This window comes from Mus caroli, chromosome 2 (assembly GCF_900094665.2).
Source record: "Mus caroli chromosome 2, CAROLI_EIJ_v1.1, whole genome shotgun sequence".
Lineage (NCBI taxonomy): Eukaryota > Metazoa > Chordata > Mammalia > Rodentia > Muridae > Mus > Mus caroli.
Genome location: NC_034571.1, coordinates 147,900,496 through 147,912,579, shown reverse-complemented (window position 1 = coordinate 147,912,579; position 12,084 = coordinate 147,900,496). Strand labels below are relative to the sequence as shown.

The 12,084-nt window shown below is 49.6% G+C and overlaps 1 protein-coding gene across 1 annotated transcript; it reads left to right on the top strand.

Moving 5' to 3' along the window:
* The first annotated feature begins 6,041 nt into the window (after positions 1–6,041).
* Positions 6,042–10,328, top strand: Gdf5 (growth differentiation factor 5). The gene is made up of 2 exons (XM_021156419.1): positions 6,042–6,981; positions 8,933–10,328. Exons 1-2 carry the CDS (start codon positions 6,369–6,371, stop codon positions 9,805–9,807), a joined length of 1,488 nt encoding a protein of 495 aa, XP_021012078.1. The 5' UTR covers positions 6,042–6,368; the 3' UTR covers positions 9,808–10,328.
* The last annotated feature ends 1,756 nt before the right edge of the window (positions 10,329–12,084 follow it).

Genomic DNA, 12,084 nt, shown 5'->3' with positions numbered 1-12,084 from the left:
TCCTGGAACTCACTTTGTAGACCAGGCTGGCCTCAAACTCAGAAATCCACCTGCCTCTGCCTCCCAAGTGCTGGGATTAAAGGTGTGCACCACCACGCCCAGCTTGATGTGAGCCTTTATCTCAGTTCCTTGAATGAGAGGCTAAGAACTTCAGGGTGTGGGAATATACAACTCTGAGCCCAGCACTCGGTAGGCAGAGTCATCAAATCACTCTGAATTTGAGACTAGCCTGGTCTACATAGCAAGCTCCAGATGAGCCAAGGCTACATAAAGAGACCCTGTCTCCAATCAATCAATAAATTTCCGAGAACCTAAAAACATGGGGCCCAGATTCTGCCCACTGGTGACCTAAGCGCTGAAGGTACAGATATGTCTCTTACACAGCCCACTCCTTTCTCTCTTCTTCCTTTTTTCCTTTTTGTTGTTTTTTGTTTGTTTCTTGTTTTGTTTTGTTTTTGTTTCGTTTTTTGCCTTTTTTTTTTTTTTGACAGGGTTTTTCTGTGTAGCTTTGGCTGTCCTGGAGCTCACTCTGTAGACCAGGCTGGCCTTGAACTCAGAGATTCATCTGCCTCTGCCTCCCAAGTGCTGGGATTATGTCTAGCCACACTTCATTTTTAAATGATGCTCATTTTATTTATAATTCTGTGTCTATGTGGGTGTGTGAATGCAGGAGCCTGAGGCATCAGGAAGAGCAAGTCTGATCCTCTGGAGACGGAGTTATAGGTGCTTAGGAGCCACCTCGTGTGTTGCTGGGAACTGAACTCGGGTCCTTTAGGAGGAGAACAGTACTCACGTACTGCCAAGCCTTTTCTTGAGTCCCCAAAAGATTATTATTACTATTGGCATATACTATTTCTAAAGTAAGGCACAGAGAGATTAAATAATTGAATCGCTGTTACACAGTTGGTAAATCAAGGCCCTGAGATTTATCTGAAGGCTGGTAGTTTCATATTATTCATTATGGGACATTTCACCTGCTGAAAATCCTCCATTTGATTCTCCGGTGCACTACCACTAAAACTGAACTTGGTGTTCATGGCATACAAAGCCACAGATATGGTCCTGACACTGCCTGACTTGGTCTCCCTCTGCTTCAGCAACATCAGCTTTCCTTGGTTTCTCACTTGAACCCAGCACTTTCCTACCCCAGGGCCTTTGCTGGGCCCTCCGCCTGGAGTGATCAGATCTCCCAGACCATGGGGTGCTTCACAGAATCTCCATCTCTGCTGAGATGCCACCCGTCCACAAGATGCCTCTCCTTGCTAGAACACACACTTTAAAGACTGTTCTGTTTCCTACACAGCACTCAGAAGAAGCCCCTCGGACTGTGCATTCATCTGTCTCTTTTCACCAGAACTGGAACACAGTGTATGAATGGCCCTCAAACTGGCCCTCCACTGCTAGAAAGCCACTGGTCATAATTAAGCAAATAAATGAGTGAATGGACAGGCCAGTCAGCTGGTAAGCGGTAGAGCTGGGACAGACTGTGCGGTCCCATCTCCATAGTCCCTTTCAGCTACTGTGCTGGGCTGGCCCGACTTGAGATCTCAGGAGTTTGACAGAACATAAGGAATATGAACCGTCCTTGAGACTTCCTAAGGGCTTGGATAAAACAAGGGATTTTTCTTCTTCGGTTCACTCGGCTCATAATGCCTTTGGCTTACTTTCTCCGTAAGGATATTTTGTGAGGTACCAATGAGATAATGGATGGGAAACATTTAAAGAAGTTAGAGGCTTTACACAGTGGAAGGGCCTGTGAAGATTATTTCCATGCCAGTGGCTTCCCAAGGCTCCCATCCTCTACCTCAGGTTTGACATTAATATTGCTGACAGGAATGGGGGAGGGAAGGAGCCACAGGGGACCCAGAGACTCTGTGTCCCAGTAATTAAACATGTCGGGACTGAAGCGCAGCCAGCGGCAGCATCTGGTTGCAATTACCAGAGGGGACCGAAGTGATTAGTCACCTTTATAGTAAGAGCCAGGCAGGAACCCTGGGCTCCTCCCTGGAGAGGGCCTTCTATCGAGATTCAGAGTCACTTTCCATTTTTTCATTGGAGACGTCCCAATTCCTGGGAGTTTCCTGGTCCTCAGACAATGGCCCTTGTCTGAGATTCCTCCATGCCCTCAAAGTTCCAGACTTTGGGTGAGTCTTTGGCTGAAAGTCAGAATTCCCTAATGTTCCTACCACACCTCCTTATCACTGTTGATAAATTTAGAGTGAGATCCTTGGTATAATATGTTGAAAGGGGTCACTGAGATGGCTCAGTGGGTAAAGATCCTGCTGCCAACCTGGTGATCTGAGTTTGATCCTGGAGCCCCACATAGTGGACAGAGAGAAACAGCTCCACCAAGCTGTCTGGACCTCTGACCTCTGTGTACCACTGCATACGAATAGTAATACAGTATAAGGCAGGAACAGTTAGTAATACAGTATAAGGTAGGCATAGTGATGCACACCTTTGAACCTGATGTTCCAGAGGCAAAGGCAGGTGGATCTTAGTTCAAGGCCTGCTTGACCAACAGAGTTCCAGGGCAGTGAGGGTTACATAGTGAGACCTGGTCTCGAAAGAGAGGGGGGGGGGGGAGTTTTTTAAAAGGAGAGAGAAAATAAAATTCTTAAATGTAATTTTTAAAATATTGGAAAAGGGCTGAGCATGTCGGTGCACACCTGCAATGCCAGCATTCAGGAAATAGTGGCAGGAGAATCAAGAGTTCAAGCTTGCCCAGTGGTGGTGACGCAACGCACACCTTCTCGCCCAGTGCTTGGGAGGCAGAGACAGGTGGATCTCTGAGTTCAAGGCCAGCCTGATCTACAGAATGAGTTCCAGGACAGAAAAACCTTATCTTGGAAAAAAACAAACAAACAAAAATAAATAAAATAGATAAAAATGAAACTTTCATTTTACTTATTTTGTGTACATGCGTGCATGTGCTCAGGTAGGTGGGAGACAGGAAATAGGAGGCTGGAGGGCAGCGTGTGGGAGCTGGTTCTGTTCTCTACCATTATGTGGGAGCTGGAGATCAAACTCAGGCTGTCCTGCTTGATGGAGGCACCTTTACTTATTGAGCCATCTCACGAGCCCTCTGTTTAGGTGTCTAATAATCCACACCACTGAATATCCACCAAAGCTCTTCGTGTGTCAGTACTGTCATCATCCCTGTTCAGAGTTTCAGAATGGCTGGATGGCTCTCCAAAATCATATACTGTATAAATCGCAGAACCGCCACGATTCAAATCCAGGTCTGTCTGCAGAGCCATTGATCGTTATCAGATCATGCATTGGATGTCTGTATTGACTCATTCATAACTTTGTTTATTCAGTGGATAGAGCTTATGAAATACTTTGCTAGTAGCAAGACTGTGTCTCTCCCTTTTAGGAACTTGAAGTCCAGTAGAGAAGGCAGAGTATGTTAAAAATGATGGCGTCTGAGACTTGACCACACACACAGCACATACTTTCTCATGTATGTAACATCTGGATCTACATATATGTTCTGAAAGCAGAAGGGGGACAAGTGACTGCTGGAAGGCTGAAGGGACTGATGGGGACTCATGAAAGCAGGAAGTTAATGAAGGGTGGGGCATGGACATTGAGTTATTTTCTTCTTTCATATGCAAAAGTTGTGTATTTAAATATAGAGAGATAACAGGAAGTAGAAGGGTTCCTGGGTGGAAAAAGGGGCGTGGGTGGGGAGAGGTGATAAGGGAGTGAATGTGACCGAAGGATAAGGGCGTGCACGTGTGGAAACATTACAATGAAGCCAGTTATTTACTCTAATTTTAAAACAGAAATGATACAAAAGAAAACAATAGTGTTCCTTTAAAAGGGCCAGTTTGAGGGCCATTCATACAACACACTCCGAGAATCTGCTATAGGCTGGGCTCTGTGCCAAGCCCTGGGAATAATTGAAAGACAAATATGGTACAGTGTAGTTATAATCTAATGGGATAGACAGATATGTACATAAATTATGATAGGCATAAGGAATTCAGTTAAAATAAAACTATGAAAAAAAAGCACACAGGCTTTAAAAACTGATCTGCGTTGGAGGTGGGGGCAGAGACTGAGGCTGGATGGATTTGAACTCTGAAAGCAGCACAGAAAGTGTGCGGTGGCTGTTTGGAAGCTTTGTGACTTCTCAGGGGTGTAAGGGATACCTTTGTGGGTCAGCTCTAGGTAGAAGGAGGGTTGGGATGGAGAGGTCTCAGAGGCCAAGAAGGCAATTCTAAGGGAATTGTAGTAGGAAGATGCCAGAGAGGCCCTTGAAAGTCAATCACAAGCAAAGACAAGAGGGATGGACCTGGATAACCCGAGGGACTGTAACGACTTCAAGCTGTCCTCAAGAGAGCTTGTCCTTTGAAGTGAGCCTCTTTAGACCTGGGAGCTATCGGTGAAGACTGGAATGGAGCTAGGAGCAAAATTATGGGGGGGAAAAATAGAAGAAGAATACTTGCTGCTCCTAGGAAGGACAGAATTCTGCTTCTAGCGCCACATCAGGGAGCCTCACAGCTGCCTGCAACTCCAACTTCAGGGGACTTGATACCCCTTTCTGCTCTCCCCTGGGACCCTCTTTCCACACATATAAATAAACAAAATAAATACAAAAATACAAACTAGGCATGCATCTACCTAGATCTCCAGAGTGAGGACTTTGTTTGGTGTTGTCTTGGTGAGGGCTTTGTGCCATGCAAGGGACTACAGAGTGACATGCCTGTCTCCAGCAGAGAGTCTCTAGAAACCGACTTTAGCATATGAATGGATCTGTTTGGTCAGCTCGGGGAGTAGAGGATTAACAAAGAAGGCTAGAATAGGCTGTATGAGTTCTGTAATCCTACTCTGTAGCCAAGCAGGTGGAGGTGGAAGGATCTGGACTTCAAGGGCAGCCTCAGCTACACTGCAAATCCAAGGTCAGCTTTTGCTACAAGAGAAAAGAAAAGGAAGAGGATCTGAGCTAGGGGTGGCGTAGGATCAGAGTTCAAGGCCAGCCTTGGATACTTAGTGAACTTGAGGCCAACGTGGGCTATCTGAGACTTTATCTAAAGACGAAGAAGAAAAGGCAGAGAGAGAGAGAGAGAGAGAGAGAGAGAGAGCTCTCTTAAGTCAAGCAGGAATTTGGATTTCTTCACCAGCTCCTGGAAAAGCAGCCCCAGAGAGTTTGTTTTCCCAACCTCCTGCAGGGGTCGCTGCTGCCTTAGGCTGGGGCTGTCGCCTCTGGTCTCAGCTAATTTCTTTTAAGAAAACTGGCGGGTTTTTGCTTGGGTAGTGGCTGAGGTACATATACCCTGGACCTGTTTCCAGCCAAGGGGGCTACAGGATGGCAGTGCTTAGCCAATGGCATTTGGTGGGGGTGTATAGTGGGCACTGATTTTTTTTTTTTTTCTGTTTCTGGGTCACAAGTTTATTAAAATAAAAGAAACAGTAGGTAAATGCTGCCATCTGTGCTGCCCTCAAAACACACACACACACACACACACACACACCAGGTCCTAAACTAGACAGAGAGATTGAAATTGCTTTACAGACACTCCAAGGACTTCACTGAAAACCTTCCTTGCATGCTTAGTTTGTGCAGCTCTCTACACTCGCTTCTCAACATCTCTGCTCAGGATGGTGGGGTGGGCTGTTCCAGGAGGTGGAGGTGAAGACCCCCGAGTCTACTCTGGGATGGGGAGGCCCCCTAAGCCTGAGTCCCGCTATGGGGCTCTGAGCCAAAAGCCCCCGTGAGCCATGGCCTCCAAAGGGCAGCGGTAATTTTTTTCACATAAATATATCGCACTTAAATGAATTTAGACAGCATGACATCAGAGAGTAATTAAATTGGTTTGGGTTGGAATTCCGTTTCCAATTCCTGAGTTCAGGTTTGTAAAAGATTTTTCTGAGCACCTGCAGGTTTGTGTGTGTGTGTGTGTGTGTGTGTGTGTGTAAGTATTTTCACTGGAAAGGATTCAAAATTAGAGGGGAAAAAAAACTGGAGCGCACAGGCAGCATTACGCCATTCTTCCTTCTTGGAAAAATCCCTCAGCCTTATACAAGCCTCCTTCAAGCCCTCAGTCAGTTGTGCGGGAGAAAGGGGGCGGTCGGCTTTCTCCTTTCAAGAACGAGTTATTTTCAGCTGCTGACTGGAGACGGTGCACGTCTGGACACGGGAGCACTTCCACTATGGGACTGGATACAGACACACGCCCGGCGGACTTCAAGACACTCAGACTGAGGAGAAAGCCCTGCCTGCTGCTGCTGCTGCTGCTGCTGCTGCTGCCACCGCTGCCTCTGAAGACCCACTCCTTTCATGGTTTTTCCTGCCAAGCCAGAGGCACCTTCGTTGCTACGGCCTTTCTCTGTGGTGTCATTCAGCGGCTGGCCAGAGGATGAGACTCCCCAAACTCCTCACTCTTTTGCTTTGGCACCTGGCTTGGCTGGACCTGGAACTCATCTGCACTGTGCTGGGTGCCCCTGACTTAGGACAGAGAACCCCAGGGGCCAAGTCAGGGTTGACCAAAGCAGAGGCCAAGGAGAGGCCACCCTTGGCCAGGAATGTCTTTAGGCCAGGGGGTCATATCTATGGTGTGGGGGCCACCAATGCCAGGGCCAAGGGAAGCTCTGGGCAGACACAGGCCAAGAAGGATGAACCCAGAAAGATGCCCCCCAGATCCGGTGGCTCTGAAACCAAGCCAGGACCCTCTTCCCAGACTAGACAGGCTGCAGCCCGGACTGTAACCCCAAAAGGACAGCTTCCTGGGGGCAAAGCATCTTCAAAAGCAGGATCTGCCCCCAGCTCCTTCCTGCTGAAGAAGACCAGGGAGCCTGGGACCCCTCGAGAGCCCAAGGAGCCGTTCCGCCCGCCCCCCATCACACCCCACGAATACATGCTCTCCCTGTACAGGACGCTGTCCGATGCTGACAGAAAGGGAGGTAACAGCAGCGTGAAGTTGGAGGCTGGCCTGGCCAACACCATCACCAGCTTTATTGACAAAGGGCAAGGTGAGAGGGTAGGGTGGCAAGGAGGGGCATTTGCAGGGACCCAGGAGTTCCAAAGTCTTGGAGTGCGCAGGTGGGGGACTGTGTGTGTATCCAGCCTGGGGTGGGAGTCTGGAACTTATCGCATACACACCAGATCCAGTACTAGGAGCACCTAGGGATCTCCGAGCCCAACTTCTGCCAGGTGCAGAAAGGGCACTAAAGTGCAGAGAGGAGCTAAGATCTCCCAGTTGGATACTAAACTCCAAGACCCAGTTCTGATTACTGGGTGGTACTCTGCACCTTATGCAGGTTGACTAAAGTTTCTAAGCTCCGGGTTTTTCTCACACAGCAGAGAGAAAGAAACTTTAGGTCTCCGTGGTTCTTGAACTTTACCCCCAGATAGGGGGCGAAGTGGGCAGGATATGTGAGGACAGAAAACTTGTCCCAGGGGGAGGCACCTGGCTGAGGCCACACTGAGGCCCTTCTTCCCTGGGGTCTCTTCCTATTTGTATTCTAAAGGACATCGGACTGAGTGATGTCTGCGCGTTTTGAATGGGAAAACCTTGTGTCCCTTTCATCAGTAACCTGGGAGAGAGGACTTGTCTTTCTTGTGTCAGCATCGCTGGAGGTCTGCCTGCCTAGTAGTGTTGCTGGCTCTTCCTTTCAACTTGCTGTGTGTTCTCAGCAAATCCCTTCCCTTCTGAGTTTCAGGTTCTCTGCACCGTGGAGATAGTTAGGCTGCCGGCTGGCAGTTGGTGAGGTTTCTTGTGGTTCCCAGGCTCTGGTGCTGAGTCTCGAGACTTCGGCTGGCAGAGTGGGGGAGGGGCCAGAGAGTGGGAGAGGCTCCTCATTAGAGTTGGTCTGTAGGGGAATGACAGGGGGTTGGGGGGAGGTACAGAGGCAGCAGGTCTGGCAGGGGTGGGGGAGGTGGCCTGGCTGCCTGCCCAGCCAGGAAAAGCTGTGACCCCTCTAGGGCTCATAAAATAAGTCCTTGTGTCCCCCCAGCACTAAGGGAGCTTGGGGAGGGGGAGATGGGGAGTTTAAAGGCCTAATTAGTTACCTACTAGAGCAATAGTTGAATGTTCCCTAATGGCATATTGGCATTTAGGAAGGAGAACATGCTGATTCAGAGATACCATTGAGATTTTACACATACACACGCACACACACGCACACACACAGAGCTTATATTTATACACACGGTAAGTGAATCACATACATGCACACATACATGTTTCAAGTATTCATATAATCCCAATTTTGCTTACATATGCCAGTAGCATAAATATATTACCGTATGCTTACTCGTGAACCCAATTGCACACATGCATGCGTGTGCACACACACACACACACACACACACACAAACTGGAACACTCACGGACCAAAAGAATCATTAGGAACTTGGGAAGTTGAGCTGCAGATTGGCTTGGTTATTAATTTGCTGTGTTACCCACGTCAGTTTACTCCCCAACTCTGTGCCTTGCCCATAGCAAGATCGCTGAGACCTTTAAGGTCTAAGAAGCTCAGAACGGACTATTAAAATCCTAGGCTACGGTTTCTATTTTACCTTAGCTAGATGAGCTTGAATAAGCCCCTAATTTACTCTGAGCTTCAAGTTCCTCCTCTGGAAAAGTGGGTAATTGAAATGTACATACCACCTGCCTTATTTACAGGAGATACTCTTGCTGGATTGTGGATGGGGCGGTCACTGGCAGAAGACAGTTATAAGGCTAATGACTCTAATACATATTGACACAAACACCAGGGGCACTCAGATAGTACGCAGACACATACCTACCTTCACTGGGAAAGGGCTCTTGGTGGTTTGCGTGTTGGCTTCGGCCATAGTGGGGAAGAGGTTAGAGAAACCTCTTTTGATTGGGAGAGAGTTAGATTCTCCCTGGAGGCCCAGAGGTGGCGGGCTCTCTTGGTGAAGTGACAGGAATTGACTTCTGGCTGTTTTCTCTAGATGACCGAGGCCCTGCGGTCAGGAAGCAGAGGTACGTGTTTGACATCAGTGCCTTGGAGAAGGATGGGCTGTTGGGGGCTGAACTGCGGATCTTACGGAAGAAGCCCTTGGACGTGGCCAAGCCAGCGGTCCCCAGTAGCGGGCGGGTTGCCCAACTGAAGCTGTCCAGCTGCCCCAGCGGCCGGCAGCCGGCAGCCTTGCTGGATGTGCGCTCCGTGCCAGGCCTGGATGGATCTGGCTGGGAGGTGTTCGACATCTGGAAACTCTTCCGAAATTTTAAGAACTCAGCGCAGCTGTGCCTGGAGCTGGAGGCCTGGGAACGGGGCCGGGCCGTGGACCTCCGTGGCCTGGGCTTTGAACGCGCTGCCCGACAGGTCCACGAGAAAGCCTTGTTCCTAGTGTTTGGTCGTACCAAGAAACGGGACCTGTTCTTTAATGAGATTAAGGCCCGCTCTGGCCAGGATGACAAGACTGTGTATGAATATTTGTTCAGCCAGCGGCGGAAACGCCGAGCCCCATTGGCCAATCGCCAGGGCAAGCGACCCAGCAAGAACCTCAAGGCTCGCTGCAGTCGCAAGGCCTTGCATGTCAACTTCAAGGACATGGGCTGGGACGACTGGATCATCGCACCTCTTGAGTATGAGGCCTTCCACTGCGAAGGACTGTGTGAGTTCCCCTTGCGCTCCCACTTGGAGCCCACAAACCACGCAGTCATTCAGACCCTAATGAACTCTATGGACCCTGAATCCACACCACCCACTTGTTGTGTGCCTACGCGGCTGAGTCCTATTAGCATCCTCTTCATCGACTCTGCCAACAACGTAGTGTATAAACAGTACGAGGACATGGTCGTGGAATCTTGTGGCTGCAGGTAGCAGCGCTGGCCCACCTGTCTTCCAGGGTGGCACATCCAAAGACTACCCCCTCTACAGGCTCTTGGAGTAACAGGGAGGCTGTGAAGCTGCTGCCCGAAGTTTCCCTGCAGCCTGCAGGAAAGTTTTCGGCAGGCTTACTCTCTGGATGTGATCTGGACTAAAGAGGTCAACCTTCTGCAGATTCCTGCCCAAGGAACAGACTCTGAGTGGGCCTGGGATCCAGGAAAGGTGTTCTTAATATGAGACTCAGTTCACCACCTCTCCTGCCTGGGGCCTCTTCAATTCTCTCCAGACTCTCCAGAGAAGTTGTAGCTATATCCTAAGCTCTTTATGGGAGAGCTGTCTCCTCCTTGAATCACCTTTGTGCCTGGTGACTTTCTGCCACGAGATGTTCATTACAGGGGCTGGGCAAAGAAGGGGAAAGGACTTGGGCAGGGGTGAAGAGAAGAGTATGAGCCTAATTAGACTGTTAGATTAAAATGTACATCGATGACATAAAAGCTGAATCTTCATGGCTAAAATCGTGGCAGATTTCTTGTTTACGCCAGTGGACCCAGATCTCCCAAAGAGTGGCTATCCCCTGAGAGTGTAAGTAGGGTCCCTGCCTCAGGTATAAACTGTTTCCCAGGCTTGGACTCCACCCCCACTCCTGGGAACCAAAGCAGAATGGGGCAGAGAGTACAGCTGGTCAGAGCCAGTGCTCACCTCTAACCCCATTCCTGATTCTTCCAAAGGCCTATCGGGCCCCAGCTCCTTCTGTTCCGTTGGGGCCTAGCAAAGAGCTAGAATTTTACATTCCTTAATCAAGTCTCCAAAATGAAGCCTCAGGGGGTAGGGGGTGGGGAGACATGACTTTCTTTTACACCATCTCCATTTCATTCACAGTGTCTGCCCAGTGCCCCCACTCTACCACAATCACAATCTTGCCTGGGCTTCGTTCAAAGGGCCCTCTACTTTTTTTCCACTGAGAAGTCTGGGCTGCCAAGGGTCTCTACCTCCCCGTGGTGGCATCGCACCTCTACTAACCACCGTTTCTCACATGATCTGGTCTAGGATCCCACTGCTCTCTGGGGCTGCGTGATCACGGCACATCATTGTTCACAAAGCTCAGAGTCAGAAGTGGAGCCTCTCCCTTTACATTGCACATGATGTAAGTGCGCAATTACACACAAATCACTGGGCTCCCCTGCTGACCTCAGAAAGACAGAAAATGCCAGGCACATCCTTGCAGTGCTTCCTGCTTGGAACGTGGCCCACCTCAAATGCTCACTTCCTTTTCTTAGCTAGAACTTTTGGGGAGGTGTGGGGCATGAACTTTTGGAGAGGACAGCCCTCTCTGGGAGGGAAATTTAGGCACCTGGATCTCAGAGTGGAGGGCTCAAGGCCAGATTCTACCTGGCTAAAGAGAGACACAAGGATCAGGACAAGTCCAAGTCTCTGGTTCCCACCCATAGGGCCTCAAAATTTTCCCCACCTCTCTCCAGCTGAGGCTTTGATTCCCAGGGCTCCCCGCCAAAGCTGTCTCAAGAGTAGGGATCCCTGCCCAACAATGGGCAGATCTTATGTCCCTTTCCTTTGGGTTGTCAGGACCTGAAGCAAGAGCCCAGTGCAGGGGGCAGCTTTCTTTTGAGCTGTCTCCTTGATTTGGAGGCCATTACCTGTCCCAGAGGAGCCAGGCTGAGTCTGGAACGGAGTTCTCCCTGGCGAGGCTTCGTTGTGTTTGGCTAGTAGTGCGCCTGAGAGCTCTGAGGGTAAACAAAGGAGCTGCCACAGCAGACAGAGGCCTGGTGTGTGAGAGAGGAGAATGAGCCTTGAGGAAGGTGCTGGCGAGGCCAAGGAGACAAGCACGGTTACAGAGAGAGCAGTGTAGGATCGAGGTGGCTAGAAACCTACGGGCCGAGAGACAGCAGGAAGGAGTCACAGGTGGTATTGGCTGCCCCAAGTACTTATTTCTTGGGCTGGGTGTTTCTTGATTCTTGCAAAGTTCTCCTCGCCTTAGCCCTGGTAGAGCATCACCTGAGCCACAGAGCTCTCCATAGCTGGAAGGGTTAGGCTTTGAGGGAATGGTCAGAGCTCTGGCTGAACATCCCAAGAGCTTTCTTTCCCACCCCACACTGCCCTGGACCTCAAAAGAACAACTCAGACTTGACAGTCCCCTTCACCCAACTCTAGAGAACTAATCTGACCATTTTGAGTCATTAGAGCCCTTCCATTCCAACCTTCAGATCAGGACAACGGCCCCCTCAGAGAACTCTCTCCCTTAGCACCACATCTGGC

Coding starts and splice junctions, on each gene's coding strand:
- Gdf5 (XM_021156419.1), top strand. CDS start 6,369: ATGAGACTCCCCAAACTCCTCACTCTTTTGCTTTGGCACCTGGCTTGG. Junction 6,982..8,932: donor CTTTATTGACAAAGGGCAAG/GTGAGAGGGTAG, acceptor TGTTTTCTCTAG/ATGACCGAGGCCCTGCGGTC.